General features: G+C 40.7%; 1 protein-coding gene across 1 annotated transcript; it reads left to right on the top strand.

The window, feature by feature from the left end:
• The first annotated feature begins 5595 nt into the window (after positions 1-5595).
• On the top strand, positions 5596-8781 carry LOC127561670 (transcription elongation factor SPT5-like). Its single transcript, XM_051996848.1, has 2 exons — positions 5596-6009; positions 6133-8781. Exons 1-2 carry the CDS (start codon positions 5596-5598, stop codon positions 8779-8781), a joined length of 3063 nt encoding a protein of 1020 aa, XP_051852808.1.
• The last annotated feature ends 12884 nt before the right edge of the window (positions 8782-21665 follow it).

Genomic DNA, 21665 nt, shown 5'->3' on the forward strand with positions numbered 1-21665 from the left:
GCGGGAAGGGATGCTTGAACATTCATTTTTCAAATGGAGAACTTGAGGCCCAGAGACTTATCAAGGCCCCCTTAAGAGTAAGTAACAAAGAGGGCCAGATTCTCTGACACTGAATGCAATAATCCTTGCTTTTCACAGGCTTTCTACAGCTCATGCCTTCACAATAAAACCCAAAGCTTTACACCTTAACAGTAAACAGCACAGAAGGAAGCTCTCTTCCCTTCCCTCTGAAAATTCTGTAAGTCTGGCATGCCACTCTGCAATCAGTACACCTTTTGCAGCAACGTCTTTTAAGAAGATGCAAATGATTCTTCCTGAGGAAGTGGGAAAACAAAACCTGCTCAGACTGTTTGCAATGTGCATATCATCTGGGATCATTTATTGTGTGAGTGAGAGGGGGGGTGGGGCGGGAAGAAAGTGAGCAAGACAACAGAGACCACATATTTATGATAGTCTAAATGTTTATTCAACAGCTTCTCCATTGACTTTTAGCATTTTAGACAGACAACTTGCAGTAATGAACTGGTAGAATGCAAATCACCTTCCCTGGCTCCCTCCAAATTTGTGCCAGAATGGTCTCACTCCTTACCGCCTGGGCTTGCAATCTAATGATGTTCTCCTGAAGCATTCTAATGTGCTTCCATCAAGAACTACAATTCTGCATGTTTCAAAAAAATATTTTAATTGACTCAAGGGCCAGCCCTACCTTTAGGCACAGCAGGAGGCTGACTATTAGAGGTGGGATGGAGAGAAATTGTATTAGAACTGTAATGATACTTGAGAGCCACAAAGTCCAAACTTTTCATTTTACAGATGAGAAAACTGAGATTAAGACATTAAATAGACACACAGGTAAAAAGTCATGGAGAGGGATTATGAACCCAATTCTCTCATCTCCAAATTCAGCATTTGCTTTGTAGCATTTGTTCCAAATCCATTGTATCATCCTTTTTTCCAAAAATAAATTTAAAAACATATGCCTTTCATATGTCTGCAGCAAATGGGGCAGCTGCTTTCTGGGAACAAAGTCAAGGAGACAGAGCAACGGTAGAGGTATCTAGAGTGTAATAAAGGATACCTATTGTCTCCAAGAATTCCCAAGATCTCTCAACTGCTTAATCACTCAATTACTTAAGTTATAATTATTAAGCACTTATTATACACTGAGCATTCCAAAAGGTAATAGAGATACAAGGGAAAAGAATGAAGCAATCTCTACTCATGAAGAGTTTATTTCTAATGGGAGCTGCAATAAATCCATAAAATATATGTTTGTAGATGTGGACACATATATCATATATAATGAAAATTATACCTTCACAGCCTTTTGCAGTTATTGATAACTATTATATCCTCTTCAGTTCACTTCTCTCTTACACATTCTTTCACTGTCTTCCATGATGGTAATTTTATAGGGTTGTTTTTTTGTTTTTGTTTTTGTTTTTGTTTTCTATTTGTCTTGCTCCTCTCTTTATCTGAGATTCTGTCCAAGGTCCACCTGTTTCCTTTACTTTGAATCTCATCAGCTGATGTATATTCAAAAAGTATCCCAATGATAACAGATCCAAAAATCAATGCATTTCTCTCCTGAACTGAATGAACATCAACAAATACCATGTAGATACACTCAACTAGTGGTAAATAGAAAAGGATTCTGGACTTGGAGTCAAGAAGAACTGATTTAAAAAATTGCTTCAGACATTTACTAGATGGAGGATGAATACAGAGAGGACTGGCGAGACTTACATGAACTGATGCTAAGTGAAACGAGCAGAACCAGAAGATCATTATAAACCTCAACAACGATACTGTTTGGGGATATATTCTGATGGAAGTGGATCTCTTCGATAAAGAGAGTTAATTCAGATCAAAGATGGACAGAAGCAGCTACACCCAAAGAAAGAACACTGGGAAATGAATATAAACTGCTTGCATTTTTGTTTTTCTTCCCGGGTTATTTCTACCTTATGAATCCGATTCTCCCTGTGCAACAAGAGAACTGTTCGGTTCTGCACACATATATTGTATCTAGGATATACTGTAACCTATTCAACATGTAAAGGACTGCTTGTTATCTAGGGGAGGGGGTGGAGGGAGGGAGGGGAAAAATCGAAACAGAAGTGAATGCAAGGGATAATGCTGTAAAAAAAAAAATTACCCTGGCATGGGTTCTATCAATAAAAAGTTATTTAAAAAAAAAGAATTTGAACTCAGGTCCTCCCAACTCCAGGGCCAATGCTCTATCTAGGGTATCACCTACCTGGACTTAACCTCTACTTTAAAAACAAGCTCATTATTTTCTTTTTTTTTTTTTTAATTTTTATTTAATGATTACTTTATATTGACAACATTATCCCTTGCACTCGTTTCTTTTCCGATTTTTCCCCTCCCTCCCTCCACCCCCTCCCCTAGATGGCAAGCAGTCCTTTATATGTTGGATATGTTGCAGTATATCCTAGATACAATATATGTTTGCAGAACCGAACAGTTCTCTAGTTGCATAGGGAGAATCAGATTCAGAAGGTATAAATAACCCGGGAAGAAAAACAAAAATGCAGATAGTTCACATTCGTTTCCCAGTGTTCTTTCTTTGGGTGTAGCTGCTTTTGTCCGTCATTTATCAATTGAAATTCAGTTAGGTTTCTTTGTCAAAGAAATCCACTTCCATCAAAATATGTCCTCATACAATATCGTTGTTGAAGTGTATAGTGATCTCCTGGTTCTGCTCATTTCACTTAGCATCAGTTCATGTAAGTCTCGCCAGTCCTCTCTGTATTCATCCTGCTGGTCATTCCTTACAGAACAATAATATTCCATAACATTCATATACCACAATTTACCCAGCCATTCTCCAATGGATGGGCATCCATTCATTTTCCAGTTTCTAGCCACTACAAATAGGGCTGCTACAAACATTTTGGCACATACAGGTCCCTTTCCCTTCTTTAGTATTTCTTTGGGATATAAGCCCAATAGAAACACTGCTGGATCAAAGGGTATGCACAATTTGATAATTTTTGGGGCATAATTCCAGATTGCTCTCCAGAATGGTTGGATTCGTTTACAACTCTACCAACAATGCATTAGTGTCCCAGTTTTCCCGCATCCCCTCCAACATTCATCATTATTTTTTCCTGTCATCTTAGCCAATCTGACAGGTGTGTAATGGTATCTCAGAGTTGTCTTAATTTGCATTTCTCTGATCAATAATGATTTGGAACACTCTTTCATATGAGTGGTAATAGTTTCAATTTCATCCTCTGAAAATTGTCTGTTCATATCCTTTGACCATTTATCAATTGGAGAATGGCTTGATTTCTTATAAATTTGAGTCAGTTCTCTATATATTTTAGAAATGAGGCCTTTATCACAACCTTTAACTGTGAAAATGTTTTCCCAGTTTGTTGCTTCCCTTCTAATCTTGTTTGCATTAGTTTTGTTTGTACAAAGGCTTTTTAATTTGATGTAATCAAAATTTTCTATTTTGTGATCAGTAATGGTCTCTAGTTCATCTTTGGTCACAAATTTCTTTCTCCTCCACAAGTCTAAGAGATAAACTATTCTATGTTCCTCTAATTTATTTATAATCTCGTTCTTTATGCCTAGATCATAGACCCATTTTGATCTTATCTTGGTATATGGTGTTAAGTGTGGGTCCATGCCTAATTTCTGCCATACTAATTTCCAATTATCCCAGCAGTTTTTATCAAATAATGAATTCTTTTCCCAGAAGTTAGGGGCTTTGGGTTTGTCAAACACTAGATTGCTATAGTTGACTATTCTGTCTTGTGAACCTAACCTTTTCCACTGATCCACTAATCTATTTCTTAGCCAATACCAAATGGTTTTGGTGACTCAAGCTCATTATTTTCAAGAAGTTCTCTGGTCCATAATTATCTAGACCCAAAGCCTACTCTTTCCCATTTGAGACCTCAGATGTTTCTCTAAAAATGTTGCTCTCAGAAATTACTATAATATTCCAGGTACAATATTGTCAGCATACATATTAGTAGCAAAATTATTTCCCTTGCTCTGAGTAGACTATTTCTGTAAGAAAGACCTAAGATCGTGTTAATTTTTTTTTCAGTCAATTCTCAGTTTTGCTGAATATTGAACTTGCAAATATGAAAACTCTCAGATTGTTTTTCTGCCTTCTATTTGAACTGCAGTAAATTTATGCTTCAATTTAAAAAAAAAAAAGACATTTACTAGCTGAGCAAGTCATCTACCCACCATAAGACTCTCTCTCTCTATATATATATAGAGAGATACACACACACACACACACACACACACACACACACACTAAGAGCATTTAATTTATCAGTCCCCATTAGGCCTTCTTCCTACTGCTGGAATTCAAAAGGGCAAGAATTGAATCCAAGCCACCAGATAAAGCAAATACAAATATTTAAAAAATAAAAGTGAATGAAAAAGAAAAATACGTTATTTTGAAATATCATAGACACTAAATCAATGTCTTTAATAAGCTTCAATGATCCAAAGACTTAACAACTAAAGTCCTCAAAGAAATACAAATAGCACTTAAAAAAACCCCAGAAAAACAATAGTAATGGAGAATTCAAAATACTACTTCCGGTGTTTTGGATAAATTTAACAGAAAAACAAGAAAAAAAAGGGGGAAGGATAATGGATAGGAAAAAATACTGGAGATACTAGAGCTTAAAGACTTAAAGCATCTTCTAAATGAGACTGCAAAAGAATATGTATATTGATATGAAAGACAGAAGACACTCATAAAATTTATTTTTTAAAGGGGGCCTGTTTCCTTTTTGTCTCTAGCACAATGCCTGAGGAAGAGTAGAAGCTTGATAAATGCTCTGACTGATCGACATTTATATAGGCAGAAGGAGAACAAAGAATTGTTTTCAGGTGCGGTTTTTCATAGATATCAGAATCTTCCCCCCGAGATTATATCCCACTTTTCTCTCCTTTGGTTTGCTTGCATGTGGTCTCCTCCACTGGAATGAAAGTTCCTTGAAGGCAGCACCTTGGGCTTTTGTTAAGCTCCTCCTCCCATGACGGGTAAAAAATGATTTTAAACATTCTTTGATGTTTTACATTTTATTCTGAATTCAAAATTGTCTTCCTCCCTCTCGATTATTCCACCCTCATTGCAAAGACAAGTAATTTGATACGCGTGCAGTCACTCTAGACTTTAGAGAAACTTGGCTTTTATGGTCCTTAAAGTGGAGACTTAATGCTCCACTTTCCCTCAGTGTCTTCCAATTGGAAGAGCAGAAAGGATATCTTTTACTTCCAGAATTATTCCAGCCTGCTGCCCCCTACAGGTGCTATGATTCACCTCCTGGAAGTGTGAATTCAGTGAGTTAACAGGTGCCCAAGGGAATATATAAGGAGCTGGCGTGCCACTGAGCCTCACTCATTCTTGTTGGAAGCTATCCTGGTGGCGGCGACTGCGGCAGGAGCGGCAGGAGCGGCAGGAGCGGCAGGAGCGGCAGGAGCAGCAGGAGCGGTATCATCGGAAGCAGCGGAAGCAGCGGAAGCAGCGGAAGCAACAACAGCAACGTCAGCAGCGATTTGGAGAATAAGCCCAGACAGTCTCACTTGAAGATGTCTCAGGGTGGCCCCCGCAAGGGCCCCCAAAAAGGGAAAGCCGAAAATAGCGTCCAGAACCAAGCAGAGGGCCGTGGCCGTGGCCAAGGCCAGGCGAGACAGACAGCAATGGCTGTAACAGTCCGGGAGGCAGAGCAGTCAGAGCTCAGGCCATCCCATTCCTGGTCCGAGTGCGAGTCGAGATCCCGGACTGAGTCTGAGTCCGAATCCGAGTCCGAGTCAGGGTCCGGATCCGAATCCGAGTCCGTCTCCAAGTCGGGGTCCTGGACCCATTCTCCCACCGGGTCCAAGTCCAAGTTGGGGTCCGGGACCGGGACCAGGTCCGAATCTGAGTCAGTGTCTGGGACCGAGTCCCGGTCCGGGTCGGAGTCAGAGTCAGAATCACTTGAGGAAAATGAAGACAAGGAGAAAGTGGAGAACGGAAAGAGGCAGAAGGAAAACGAGGAAGAGGAGGAGGAGGAGGAAGAAGAAGATGAGGAAGAGGAAGAGCGGCCCAGGAAGAAGCCCAGACACCACGGCTTCATTTTAGATGAGGCTGAGGAGGACGATGACGATGAAGAAGACGAGGAAGAGGAAGATCGGCCCAGAAAGAAGCCCAGACACCAGGGCTTCATTTTAGATGAGGCTGAGGAGGACGATGACGATGAAGAAGACGAGGAAGAGGAAGATCGGCCCAGAAAGAAGCCCAGACACCAGGGCTTCATTTTAGATGAGGCTGAGGAGGACGATGACGATGAAGAAGAGGAGGAAGAGGAAGATCGGCCCAGAAAGAAGCCCAGACACCAGGGCTTCATTTTAGATGAGGCTGAGGAGGACGATGACGATGAAGAAGAGGAGGAAGAGGAAGATCGGCCCAGAAAGAAGCCCAGACACCAGGGCTTCATTTTAGATGAGGCTGAGGAGGACGATGACGATGAAGAAGACGAGGAAGAGGAAGATCGGCCCAGAAAGAAGCCCAGACACCAGGGCTTCATTTTAGATGAGGCTGAGGAGAACGATGACAAAGAAGAGGAGGAGGAGGAAGCCGAGTGGGAGGTCGGCGCGGAGGACATCGTGGACAGAGCGAGGCTGCCCGGCCCCGGCAGCCCTGAAGCATACCTACAGAACGACTGCTCCGGGGCGCGGCGCCTCCAGAACGCCTGGAGGGATCAGCGGGAGGAGGAGCTGGCCCAGTATTTCATGCAGAAATACGCCACCTCCTCATCCCGGGCGGCCCGGCGCGGAGTGCCCCGGCAGCCTCCGGACCACATCGCCCAGCAGAGGCTGCTCCCCGGAATCCGGGACCCCAAGCTGTGGATGGTCAAGTGCAAGTTGGGGCAGGAAAAGGCCACGGCCCTGACTCTCCTGCGCAAGTTCTTGGCCTCCCGCTTCAGCGACAACCCCCTGCAGATCCAGTCAGTCGTGGCTCCCGAGTACCTCAAGGGCTACATCTACGTGGAGGCCCACAAGCTCTGCCACGTGCTGGACGCCATCCAGGGCGTGGCCAACCTGCGCCTAGGCTGCCGGGACCCGAAGCCGGTGCCCGTAGGGGAGATGACGGACGTGCTGAAGGTGCTGCGCAGCCAGGCCCCCGACCTGCAGCCCGGGAGCTGGGTGCGCGTCAGGGAGGGCCTCTACAAGGGCGACCTCGGGCAGGTGACCCGCTCCGAGCCCGGCAACTCCACGGTCTTCCTCAAGATGATCCCTCGCATCGACTACAGCCTAATCGCGGGCCTCGGAGCTCCGACACTAGGCTTCCCCAAGAGGAAGCGGCCGCCCCAGAAGCTCTTGGATGCTCAGAAGATCCGATCCCTGGGAGGGAAGTTGGGCAGTGACGGAGACTTCCTCCTCTTCCGGGGGGACCGCTACAGCCCCGAGGGCTTTCTCTTCAAGACCTTCTCTCAAGCAGCCCTGGTCACCGAGGGCGTCAGGCCCACGCTCTCCGAGCTGCAGCGCTTCGAGGAGCGCCCCGAAGCCCTGCAGAAGCTCGAGCTGCGCTTGGACGCCGACGGGGCGGCGGAGCGCAGCTTCAGGGCCGGAGACAAGGTGCGAGTGAGCGCGGGAGACCTCATCAACCTGCGGGGCCGAGTGGTGAGTGTGCAAGGCCCCCACGTCACCATGATGCCCGAGCACGAGCTGCTCCGGGACCCGCTGCAGCTGGCCGCAGGGGAGCTGTGCAAGTACTTCGAGGTGGGGGAGCACGTCCAGGTGCTGGCGGGCCGCTACCTGGGCACCACCGGCTTCGTCCTCAGAGTCGAGCCCAACTATGTCCTGCTCCTATCCGACCTCGGCCGGGAGGAGATCAAGGTGCTCCCCGGGGACCTGCGGCTGTGCCCGGACACGGCGGCCCCGGAGGACGCGTGGGGCCGGCACCGCTGGGGAGAGCTGGTGCAGCTGAGCCCCGGCACGGTGGGCGTCGTCGTGGGCCTGGACGCCGAGGCTCTGCAGATCCTGGACATGCAGGACCAGGTGGTCACGGTGCGCCGCCAAGCCGTCACCGCCAGGAAGGACAATCACCTGGCCGTGGCCCTGGACGGCCAGCAGAACAGCGTCCGCGTCCGGGACTCGGTCAGGGTGGTGGAGGGCCCGCGCTCGGGGCTCCAGGCCACGGTCCTCCATCTCTTCCGGGGAATCGCCTTCCTGCGCTCCAAGACGCTCACGGAGCACGGGGGCCTGTTCGCCTGCAAGTGCCGCCACCTCCTGCTGGCCGGCGCGGCCCAGTCCAGCCGGGGCCGTGATCTCTCGGCAGGGGGCCTGACTCCGGGCCCGAGTCCTCACCCCACCAGTCCCAGATACGGGCCGGAGCGCGGGGCGTTTGAGAGTGTGGCGGCCGGGGGGCGGGACCGGGGTTCTCGAGGCCCCGGCGACCGCCACCCACACAAGGGCCTCCTGGGCCAGTCTGTGCGCATCTTCCAGGGGCCCTACAAGGGCTACATCGGGCGCGTGAAGGAAGTGACTGAAGACTTGGCCCGCGTGGAGCTGCATTCGACTTGTCAGACCATTTGCGTGCACCCGCAGAGACTCGCCCCCCTGGGCGCCGCGCGCCAGGCACTCCAGTCTGCCGACTCGGCCACTCCCCCCAGCTCTAGCTTCCAGACGCCCACCTACGGTTCCTTCACCCCCATGTACTCGGGCACCTATACTCCAATCCACGTGGGTGGAGCTTGGGACCCCAGCATCGGCAACACCCCCTCCCACCTATAGACTGAGCACCGAAGTGCCTGGCACCACAAGCCCTCCCCTCCCCTGGACTCCCAGAATTCTTTCCCCATTCGACTCTCCCTCCCCTCCCCCCCCAATCAACTTCCTGTTGATAGGATTTGACCATTTCTCACTTGGAAAATGACTCCTATTCTTATAAATGTGATGCAGTTCTCTATATATTCTCCTTTATTGGAGAAACTGTCAATGAAATTCTCCCAATAAAGTTTCTGTTTTCCTTCTAATTTTGGCTACATTGTTTCTCTTCTCTTCCCCCCGCCCCTCGCCGTGGTAAAGGGTTTTAATTTACTGTAATTAAAAAATATCCTTTGTATACTCTGTAATGCTCTTTAACTCTTGTTTGGTCATCCATTCCTCCCCATCCATAAACTTGACAGATAAAATATTCCATTCTTCCCTAATTTTCTCTGATCACTCTTTTTTTTTTAATTTTAAAAAGCTTTTTGTTTTCAAAACATGGATAGATAATTTTCAACATTCACCCTTGCAAAACCTTGTGTTCCAAATTTTTGCTCCCTCCCTTTCTCCCACTCCCTCCTCTAGATGGTAAGTAATCCAATATATGTGAAATATGTGCAATTCTTCTATACATATTTCCACAATTATCATGTTGCACAAGAAAAATCAGATCAAAAAGGAAAAAAAAATGAGAAAATACAAAATGTAAGCAAACAACAGCAAAAAGAGTGAGAATGTTATGTTGTGATCCACTGCCCTCTCTTTGGGTGCAGATGGCTCTCTTCCTCACAAGACCATTGGAACTGGCCTGAATAGTGTCATTGTTGAAGAGAGCCAAGTCCATCAGAATTGATCATCACATAATCTTGTTGCCCTGTACAGTGAGCATCAGTTCATTTCACTTTCTCCAGGCCTTCCTGAAATCATCCCATTGATTGTTTCTTATAAAACAATAATATCCCATAACATTCATATATCGTAACTTAGAATATCAGTTTTTTGAGGGCAGGGTCTCTCTCTTGTTATTTTCCCTACTTAATTCCAGCACTTAGCACAATGTTAGTACATAGTAAGTGCTAATAAATGTTTTCTTTATCCTTTTAACTTTCAATTACTTCTTTGTGTTATTTGGTTCAGAATATCTTTCCTATCCATGATCTGTGTTTCTCCAATTTTTTTTAGAGTATAATATAATATTTCATATTAAAGACATGTGTCCGTTTAGAATATAGTGTGAAATGTGATGTATAGTGTTTTCCTAAGTCAAATTCTTCAGGGAATCCTGAAGGTAGTAAAGTGGAAAACCAAGCAGAGCAGTGGGTGGAAAAAGAAAAAGAAAAAAAAGGACAGGCATTTTGAACCTTTTAAAAAGGGAAGCTATTGGAGAAGAGTTTTGTTCTTTCAGTCTGAGAGGAAGAAGTCCTGCTAATTAGTCCTGCTTAAGATTAAAAAAAAAAGATCATTTTTGATTACATGAGTTGACATGAGAAGTTGAATTGGAAAGTTTCTGCATAGACAAAATTAATGCACTTGGCATAAAGAGGAAAGGGGTCCTCTCTAAGCCATTTCCCAATAGATAAGTATTCTAAGGTTAAATCACTTGCTTAATATTTTACTAAAAGTGTAGACCCGGGACATGAATCCAAGTACTCTAATTTCAAATCCACCTCCTTTTGCGCTGTGTATTGTTAGACTATAAATTCCTTCAGAACCGGGGTTGTTTTTTGCCTTTTAAAATATTCCCATAATTTAGCACAGCACCTGATACAGTTTTTGGTTCATTTGTTACAATGGTGTCTGAGCTATTTTGAGTTTTTCTTAACAGAAATACTGGAGTGATTTGCTATATTTTTTCTTCAGCTCATTTTATAGATGAGGAGTAAGTGTCTTGGCCAGGGTCACCCAGCTGGTAAGTTTCTGAGACTAGATTTGAAGTCAGGTTTTTGAATTCAGACAGACAGTTCTATCACCTGAGCAACCTAACTTCCCTACAATTCATAGTTTCCCTACTAGTCAGTCAATCTGACTAACTAGTAGGGAAACTATGAATTAAAATCTAGATCAATGTTGCTGGATGTGAAAGAAAAGAGGTCCTCATTATTATCATCTAAAATATGTATGTTTATAATTCCTAAACAATGAGTTTAATTTTGTTAACACTTTAAACATACAAAGAAGCGTGTGTGTGTGTGTGTGTGTGTGTGTGTGTGTGTGTGTGTGTGTGTGTGTGTGTGTGTGTGATTTCCCTCCAGTTCATGGCTGTGCATTTTTATCAGGATGGTAGCATTTGTTGCATGGTATCAGTAGAACCCACTATTCCTCCCTTTTAGAAACCAACACTGTTTGCCTTCTCCAGAAGAAGGTACTTATCTTTCATTAAACTGACTGACAAGGAATTTTAAAAGTGACCTTGGGGAGAGTGGAGAGGTGATCCCAAATGAACTGCCAACAGCATCATGCTAAGGTTGCCTCAGGGAAACAAAGGGACCCTGGAAAATAGCCCAGATTGGCAGCATTCATCAGCTCTGGGATATCATACCCAGTCATCTCGACAGCAAAGGCTGCAAAACTGGAGAACAGACCTGCGCGTGTGGTCTGGAATATTAACAGTAGGTTTTAATTGGAAGGCTTTTCTGCCTGTGGGCCTTTGGGCAGCAGGGCAGAAAGAACTGAAGACAAGAGAAGATCAAATGGAATAGTGTGTTTATTCCAGTCTCTGCTGACCCTGCAACTGGATCCTTCTCCTGCCTCCCAGGAATATTCCAGAGAATGAAGCTTAAAATCCCCAAACAGGCAAAATGGAAATGGAAACCAAGAAACAAAGGGACCGTATATTGACCCTCTATGATATTCTGAGTTGCAGGGAGGGAGATCAGCCTTGAGCTTGTGGAACATGTGGAATCAGAGTCTCAGTTGAGACTAGCCAGTCAAGGATCTAGTAGGAAAATAAATTCTTCCTTGAAACACCCAACCAATGTTTCCTCCAGCCATTTTTTAAAGACCTCCAGTAAGGAAGACACTGTCACCCATCCCATGTAGGTTGCCAGTATTTCATTTTTAGGTGACTTGAATTATTTAGAAATGTTTTCATACACCAAGCCTAAATCTTTGTTTCTAAGCAATACTCCTATTTCTGTTGCCTGGAGCAGGCAGAACATGTGGAATCCTTCTTTACATGAGATTCCTTCAAATTTGTGAAGACAGCTATCAATCATGGCCCTTCTGTCTCTGTCCCTCTCTGCATCTTCAGCCCCTCAAATTCATTTTGTCATTGCGTTAATCAGAGTTCTAAAGATTCTCAAAGTTAGTTTTCTTTCAAATATTGAATGAATGTTTTTCTGGTCCTACTCACTTCACTCTTCATCAGTTCATAGAGGTTTTCCTAGTTTTCTCTGAAACTATTGATTTCATGATTGCTCTCACTCCCAGATTATCCTTGAGTATAATTGTATCTTAGTGTTTAAAGGGTAATTAGGTGGTGCCAGGACACAGAGTCAGAAAGATTCATCTTCTAGCCTCAGACATTTTGTAGGTGTGTGACTCTGGGCAAGTCATTTAACCCTGCTTGCCTCAGTTTTCTTATCTGTAAAATGGACTGGAGAAGGAAAGGGCAAAACATTCTAAGATCATTGCCAAAAACAACTCCAAGTGGGATTACAAAGAGTTGGACAGGACTGAAAAATTAGCAAACAACAATCAACATTTAGTCTAGTGCCTAGCACATAATAGGTGTTTAATGATTAATTGATATGTTAGAATTGTTTAGCCTTTCGCTAGTTGATAGGTTTAATTTAATTTTCTGGGGTTTTTTGCAAGTATAAAAGGTATATAAATATCATTTGCATTTATCATTTATCATTGTACACAGAGATTGTTTCTTTGATTTCTTTGGGATATAGGTCTAATACAAGTATCACTGAGTCAAAGAGTATGCACAGTTTAATAGCCTTTTGGGATTAGCTAAATTTTCTTTATGTGTAATTGGACCAAACTACAGGTCTATCACTAGTGCATTAATGTGCTTGTTTTCCTATAGTCACTCCAATATCTGTCATTTTTGCCAATCTGATGAGGTAGAAATACAGAGTAACTTTAGCTTACATTTGTCTAATTATTAGAGACTTGGAATGTTTTTTCATGTTTGTGGATAGATTATTTCCTTTGGAAAACTTGCTTTTTGTTTTGACTATTTGATGTTTATTAAAATTTGAATCAGTTCCATATACATATATATATGTGTGTGTGTTATATATATATATATATACGCAAATATATGTATGTATGTTGAATAAAAAGCATTTATCAGTTGCTCCAAATATTTCCCCACAGATAAGTTTTCTTTCTAATTTTATTATATTGGTTTTGTTTGTTCAAAAATGTTTTCATTACATGATCAGAATTGTCCGTTTTATTTTTGTGATGCTCTCCATGACTAATTTGTTTATGAATTCTTTCTCTAGCCATAAATCCGAAAGGCAATGAATGCTTTCCTTGCTTCTCTAGTGTGTTTGTGATATAATCTTCTCTAAGTCACTTAGAAATTTGGAGTTTGTTTTGGCATGTGGGGGGAGATGTTGGTCTATACCTAAGTTAGACTGCGTTCCAATTGTCCCATGCTTGTCTGAGTGGATGACTGGATGGGCTTTGCATCCTCTCCAAGAGTAAAATGTCCTTCTCTCAAAAGTTTCCTTCTTTCCTGATATTGGTTGTTGAGCAGGAAGGTAATGAACACCGATTGTACATCCAGCAAGGGTGACCTACACTTTACCTTAACCCCACAATAATTCCAAACCTCCTGGGAATGGAACAAGCCATTCTTCTGCAAAGTGTCACAATTTAATTCCCAGAAATTGTGATCTAACTTCTGTTGTTTCTAAGAATTCTCTACTCAAGTTCTCTCACAATTCACCATGATGTGGACACCATCTTTGATTCTCAAAGGCTTTTCTAGTGATAGGTTTTGTTGAAGAGGCAAGACATGAATTGGGTGACATTTCTTCTGAGAATGAATTTGGTACATCAAGGCTAAGCACCAGGCAGATTTCTTTTTTTTTTTTTTAAATTTAAATTTTATTTTATTTAATAATAACTTTGTATTGACAGAATCCATGCCAAGGTAATTTTTTACAACATTATCCCTTGCACTCGCTTATGTTTTGTTTTTTTCCCCTCCCTTCCTCCACCCCTCCCCCAAGATGGCAAGCAGTCCTATATATGTTAAATATGTTGCAGTATATCCTAGATACAATACATATTTGCAGAACCGAACAGTTCTCACCAGGCAGATTTCAAATGAAGGTCTAAGCTAAGGTAGCTCACAAAAACCATCCACCGAGACTTGGACAGATAGTCATCTTCTACTAAGGAAGAAGAACCGATGTCTATAACAATAATTAATACAATTACCTGAGGTTTGTTGAATGTTTTTCCTACATTATCCCATTTGAGCCTCATGATAACCCCATGTGACAGGGAGTTATTATCTCAATTTGACAGGTGAGGAAATTGAAAAAGCAGACAGTGATTAAGTGATGTGACAGAGATTAAGTGATAGCTAGTGAATGTTTGAAATGGGATTTGAACTGAGGGCATCCTGACTCCATGTCCTACAGTGATCCTCATGAGAAAGGTTTTAAAGAAGTTTTGTGGGAACATAGACTATGTTCAAGGACTCGATGACCTTTCCAATGAAGAGATCCTGCAGTTCTCCTATTGTTTTTCTTTGGGCAGCAAATCAAAGAGCAGCTCGTGATCAGCAGGATAAAGAGCATTCTACGGACCCTGAACCTGAACCTGCTGCATCGGGAACACCAGGTGATTCTGGACTTGCCAAGGCAAAAGCCATTTTTCTTTGATTTTGCTACAACTCCTCTTTGTCCCTTCCTCTGTCTGCCTTGGCACTTGGCCAAGGGTGTGTGAAAATCTGAGAATGTGAGAAGAAGATCTGGTAGGAAGAATTCAATTTAACGCCTTCTATCAGTCCCCAAACCCCAAGGAATGTGGCCATTCCTGAACCAATCATTGCAGGCTAAACCTCAAAGCTCTCCTCAACCCAGTTAACTCAAAGCTTCATTCATTTGACTCCAGTTCCTCTTCTATACAGTGAAGGTCATTAAACTGAGGTCATTATCAAGTCCTAAAATAATTTGTGTTGTTGAGGACTTAGAGTGCAATGGAAAGAGGCTAGGACGGATTTAGAGTCAGGCACTCAGTTAATAATTGTTCATGAATCACCTAGTATGTGCCAGGGATTGTGCTAAGTGATACAAAGAAAGACAAAACACAGTCCTAGCCAACAAACAACAAACAAACAAATTGCACCCATGAGATATCTATCATATTTAAAAAGTCATCTCAAAGCCCAGAGAGACTTCCCTCTGATTCTGGCCTTTTGAATTTACAAGCTATGTGAGCAGGTGTGAATCACTTTACTTTTCTTAACCTCAGTTTCTTCATCTGTAAAATGGAAAGAATGATTCTGGGATGCCTACCAAACGGGGTTGTGAGGCTGAGACAATATAATGTATGCAAAGTGCTTTGTAGGCCTGAAAGTGCTATTTAAATACATGATATTATTTTTAAAAATTTAATAGTTTTATTTATTCAATTATACATAAAGATAGTTTTAAGCATTCATTTTTGTAAGACTTTGAGTTCCCATTTTTTTCTGCCTTTCTCCCTTCTCTTCCCTCCCTTTCCCCAAGACATTGAGCAATCTGATATAGATTATATGTGTACAATTCTTTTAACCATATTTCCACATTACTTATGTTATAAGACAAGTCAGAACAAAAGGGAAAGACTATGAGAAAAAAAGTAAAGAAAAAAAAGGTGAAAATAGTATGTTTTAATCCATATTCAGTTTCCACAGTTCTTTCACTGGATGTAGATAGTGGTTTCTAGCCTGGATCTTTTAGAATTGAGGAGAGCTAAGGTTATCAAAGTTGATCATTATGCTGTTTTCTGTGTACAATGTTCTCCTGGTTCTGCTTACTTCACTCAGAATCAGTTCATTTCAGTTTTTCCAGGTCTTTCTGAAATCTGCCTGCTCATCATTTCTTATAACACAATAATCACATTTCCTTCATATACCACAATTTGTCCCTTATTGATGGGCATCCACTCAATTTCCCTTCTTTTGCCACTACAAAGAGAGCTGCTGTATTTTTTATGGTACATGTAGGTCCTTTCCCATTTCTTATGATCTCTTTGGGATGTAGACCTAGGAGAGGTATTGCTGAGTCAAAAGGCATGCACAGTTTTTTAACTCTTTGATCACAGTTCTAAATTGCCCTCCAGAATGGCTAAATCATCCATTCTGCTTTAGTTTCCCAGTTTTCTAACATCTCTTCCAATATTTGCTATTATATTTTCCTGTTGTCTTAATCAATCTGATGTAGTTTTAATTTATTACCAGATATTTGTTAATGAAAAAGAAAAGAATGGGAACCATGGAATGGCAGATAATGTGTGCGAGTTTGAAATAGTTAAAGATGAAGTTACTGGAAAGAAAATAAATATGGAATCAGAAAACACTGAGAGTTCATCCAATTCAACCCCTTCAATTAGACGATGATTTTTAAGGAGGTGAGGTGACATAACCAATATCACATAAGTGTTAAGTGACAGAACCAGGATTTGAACACAGGTTCTATCACTCCAAATTTTATATTCTGTTCACTATTTCACGCCCACACATGCAATTATCCAATCAGAATTACACCTTTTCACATACAAGCTTAGATACTTCTCACTCATCCTTCAATGCCCAAGCCAGCCCTGTCTGCTCTGGATTTTTCTCTGTCTTTATCTCTCTCTGTCTCTGTCTTTGTCTCTTTCTCTTGATTTGTCTCTCAATCTCTTTTAATCTCTCATTCTATTTATCTTTTTCTCTTGATCTATCTGCATTCATTTGTTTATTTATTTGCTCATTTAAAATAATTCAGTCATTCACATGCTTAAATTATTTGATGCCATTTGCTTTAAATCACCATTATTTTTAATTTTCTCCCTTTCCTCCTCACAGCAATGATCTATCCAGCTTAATAAAGACTTTTAAAAAAGAAAAGGAAAGGAAAGTAGTTTGACAAAATCAACATTTCAGCCAAATCTGACAATGCATGCAATAGCCTGCATTCATACCCCTACTTCTCAGCTGAGTTTCTTGAGCTTTATAATCCCAGGATGTCCAGTTTAATTTTTGCTGCTGTTCTTGTTATTTCTATGATTTCTATGTCCATCATTGCCTTATGTTGATTTTGGTTTAGATTATTTCATTCTGCGTCAATTTATGAAAACCTTCCTGGCCTTCTCTGACTTCTTCATAGTTATCATCCTTTAAAACAAACCGTTTCACTCATGTATCACAATTTATTGACCTATTTCCCCAATTGATGGGCATCTCCTTTGTTTCCAATTCTTGTGGTTGTTGTTCTGGTTCAATTCAATTCAATTTAACAAATATTTCTTAAATGCCAATTAGATTCAGGTCAATATGGTAGGTCCTGGGGCACAAAGACAAAAATGAAATGATCTCATCCTTCCAGAAGCATTTTGCTGGAATACAGAGTTAAATCCTGCTCTCGATCCAGACTGTGGCAGGATGGTGATGAAGTAAGTATGGGTGGATTTAGGTTACCAAATAGCATAGCCATGCTTACTAGGCTATTCCTCTTATGTTAGGACCCTAGTAGCCCAGGTGCATGTGATCACACATGCCTATTCTTTGGAATTCAAAATTCAGTGGAAAGCATATATATGCTCAATCAACTCAGAAACATTTATCGAGCACCTACTTTGTGCCAGGTATAGTGCTTTAAAAACAATTTTACTTAAAGTAATTAATTAATTAATTTTGTTTTTGTTTTTTATTATAGCTTTTTATATACAAGACATATGCATGGGTAATTCTTCAACACTGATCCTTGCAAAAACTTATTTCAACTTTTCCCCTCCTTCCCTCCACCCCCTCTCCTAGATGTCAGGTAGCCCCATACATGTTAAATATGTTAAAGTATATGTTAAATGCAATATATGTATACATATTTATACAGTTATCTTGTTGCACAAGGAAGATCAGATTTAGAAAGAGGATACAAATAACCTGGGAAGAAAAAAACAAAAATGCAAGCCAACAATAACAGAAAGAGTGCAAATGCTATGTTGTGGTCCACATCCATTTCCCAGTGTTCTTTCTCTAGGTGTAGCTGGTTCTGTTCATTACAGATCAATTGGAATTGATTTGGATCCTCTCATTGTTGAAGAGATAGGCATTGTGTTAAGGTGCTAGCAACACTAAAAGAGGCCAAAGAGAGTTCTTGTTCTCAAGGAGGTTACAATATTATGAGAGAAACAATATGCATCTAAACATATACAAAGTAAGATACATGCAGGATAAAGAGGAAATAACAAGGAATAGGGAAGACCTCATGTAGAAAGTGAGATTTTGGTTATGACTTTAAGGAAGCCAGCTAAAATAGTAAGTAGAGATGCAGAAGGAGAGCATTCTGGGAGACATCTCATCAGAGACAATGCCCAGAGCTAAGAATTAGGATGCCTTGTTTATGGAAAAGTCAAGAGGACAGTGACAGTGAATCAAAGAGAACATGTTGGGAAGTGAAGTGTAGGGAGATAGAAAAGGTAAGAGAGGGCTAGGTGATGAAAGGCTTTGGATGCCAAATTAAGAATTTGTTTTTGATCCTGGAATTAGTAGGGAACCACTGGAATTTATTGAGTGGGGGGTGGGAAATGTAACATGATTGATCTGTGCATTAGGAAAGAAAAAAAGAATACACAGATCATGCCCTCTAGGAGTTTAGTGATCTCTAATTTAAAGCAAGAATGGACCTCAGAGGTCACCTAGTCCAAGCTCCATGTGTGTGTGTGTGTGTGTGTGTGTCTGTGTGTGTAATAACTATTTTTAGCATTCACTTTTTAAAATTTGAATTCCAAATTTTCTCCCTTCTTCCTCTCTCCTCCCCATCGAGAAGGCAGGCAATATGATATCAATTATATATGTGAAATCATGCAAAATATATTTATATTTTAGTCATGTTGCCAAGAAAAGCAATAAAGAACAAGAAAAACAAAGTTTTAAAAAAGCATGCTTCAATCTTCACTCACGGTTAACAGTTATTTCTCTGGAGATGAATGGTGTTCTTCATTGTGGGTTATTTGGAATTATCTTGGATCATTGCACTGATCAGAGTAGCCAAGTCTTTCACGGTTAATGATCATTACTCTGTTGCTATTACTGTATACAGTGTTCTAGTTCTGCTCATGTCACTTTGCATTAGGTTTTTCTGAAACTATTCACTTCATCATTTCTTATAACACATTAATATTCCCATAGAATCATATACCAAATCTTACTTAGCCTTTCTTCAATCGATGGCCATCCCCTCAATTCCTAATTCTTCTACAACCCAAAAAGAAATGCTGTAAATAAATCTCTACCCTTTTCTTTGCTCTGCTATAGATACAACTTTAGTAGTATTTCTAGATTTAAAAGTATCCAAAATTTTATAGCTCTTTGGGCATGATTCCAAATTGTTTTGCAAAATGTTTGCACCAATTCACGATTCTACCATCAGTGTATTATTGTTCCTACATTCTCCTATTCCATCTAGCATTTATCATTTTCCTTTTTTTTGTCATGTTAGGCAATCCGATAGGCATGAGGTAGTACCTCAGAGTTATTTTAATTTGCATTTCTCTAATCACTAGTGATCATGAGTACTTTTCCATATGAACATTGACAGTTTTAATTTCTTCTTTTGTAAACTATCTATTCAAATTTTAGATCATTTATCCACTGAAGAATGACTCTTATTTTTATATATTTAACTCAGTTTCCTAGATATTTGAGAAATGAGGCTTTTATCAGGAAAACTTGGTGTAAATCATTTCCCCCAGTTTCCTACTTTTGTTTATGCAAAACTTTTAACATTTTATATAATTAAAATTATCCTTTTTTACTTCCCATGGTCTTCTCTATCTTTTATTTGGTCATAAACTATTTCTTTCTCCATAGATCTGACATTTTCCCACATTCCCCTTATTTACTTCTGATATAGTCTTTTATGTCTAAAATGTTTACCAATTTTGATCTTATCTTGGTACAGAGTTTGGAATGCTAGTCTCTGCCTAGTTTTAACTAGCCATTTTAGCCCAATGGTGAATTTTCATCACTGAAGCTTGGATCTTTGGGTTTATCAAAGTCTAGATCATTGTGGTTATTTATTATTGTGTATTGTGTACCTTTTCTATTCCACTTATCTACACTCTATTTCTTAACCAGCTTCTGATTATTTTAATTATTGCCACTTTGTAATATAGTTTTAAATCTGGTACTGTATTAAAGTTAATTCTTCTTTAAGTTAATTAAGTGCTTATTATAATTAATTTGTAAATCCACCTAGTCTTGGGAATCTTAGGGGTGTGGAAGGGAGTTCATTGATGGTTTGCTCAACTTCTTTTTTCTATGATAGAGTTATTTAAGTATTTTATTCCTCCTCTGTTAAGTTAGGTGATTTTTTTGGTAAATATTCATCCATTTCATTTACATTTTCAGTTTTATTGGCATATAATTGGGCAAAAAAACTCCTAATAATTCCTTTAATTTTGTCTTCATGGTGGTACCATCATCATTTTAGCTTAAAAATAAAAAATCAAATTAACCAATAGTTTATTAATTTCATATCTTTTGTCCCTATGAAAGTAGATTCTAGTTTTACTGTAACTCCTTTGTTTTTATGATAAGGACATGGAAGTCCAGGAAATAATTTGTCTAAAGTCATACAAGTATTAAGTGTCAAAGGTGGCATTTGATCCTAGATCCTCTGAGTTTGGGGTCAGAGCTCATTCTTTGTGCTCATCCTATCACTATCTCTTCTTTATTTGTTTTTGCTCCAATACTTAGCTGAAAGAATTTCTGTTGTAAAATCACTTCTTGGTTTGTGTTCAGTAGTCACTGTCAAGTTCAGTTTCAAGACCCACAAGGAGAAACTGAACTTGAGAGTCCTTGGATTAGAAGTTAGTTTCTGAGTCTGTGAGAAATCGGTCCTTCAATCCAGCTCTGCAATATCCAGTAAGCTGTTTGACTACCTTAAGGTTTTGTTTTTACTCTTGTGATTGAACCAGATCTCTACAATTCTGGCCATCTGACATTCTCTGGTTGTCATTCAATGGTATGGGGTTTCTGTCACACAGATTTTCCCAGGACCATAATGGGTTGGACTGATAAACTATCTTCAACAGATCACGCACCCTGAGGTGGGGGGCCACACCTGGGCACTCCTTCTGCTCTTCCCTGCCACTTCAAATGGCTTGCCATACTTTGGCTCATCAATGAGGAAAAGCCTGAGGTGTTATGTGGGAGGAGAGGTAGCACAAAGTGGAATTTGGCTCCTGTCCAGGACCCAGAATGGCAGGCTCTGGTATCAGTGATCTTCTGTCTACCTGCAGGCTGAATTCTTTTCCTTCTACTCTGTGCTAAGGGAGTGGGGAAAGAATGTTCTCTCTTCAATAAATATGGCAGGCTGTCTGCTAAGATGGATGGCTTACATCAATACCAAAATGGCTGTCTAAAGAAAACAATATTCTTCCCAATTCATTCCCCAGGATCAATTTAAACATGAACAAAGTTTGACTAATGAGGTAAAATAATATCATAATCACTCAATGAAAAATCATAGTTTTAGAGAGAGAATTTAATGGGGATATACTCACATTGGCCTTTACACTTTTAGAAATTTTAGAGGAAAATTATAAACAGAGAGGTGATACTGAAGACAAGTAGAGTTATAATAAAAGAACACCTGCTTGAACTTGATGAATTCAAGTCATCTGGTCCAGATGAGTGAGCTGTGAAAATAGTCCTGTAGCCAAGATTTGTGGGAAATTAACAC

The sequence above is a fragment of the Antechinus flavipes genome, chromosome 4 (assembly GCF_016432865.1).
Source record: "Antechinus flavipes isolate AdamAnt ecotype Samford, QLD, Australia chromosome 4, AdamAnt_v2, whole genome shotgun sequence".
Taxonomy (NCBI): domain Eukaryota; kingdom Metazoa; phylum Chordata; class Mammalia; order Dasyuromorphia; family Dasyuridae; genus Antechinus; species Antechinus flavipes.

What these genes read in the sequence shown, in the direction of transcription:
- LOC127561670 (XM_051996848.1), top strand. Translation starts at nt 5,596, where the DNA reads ATGTCTCAGGGTGGCCCCCGCAAGGGCCCCCAAAAAGGGAAAGCCGAA. An exon ending in AAAATGAAGACAAGGAGAAA is followed by an intron (nt 6,010 to 6,132) that starts GTGGAGAACGGA and finishes ATTTTAGATGAG; the next exon opens with GCTGAGGAGGACGATGACGA.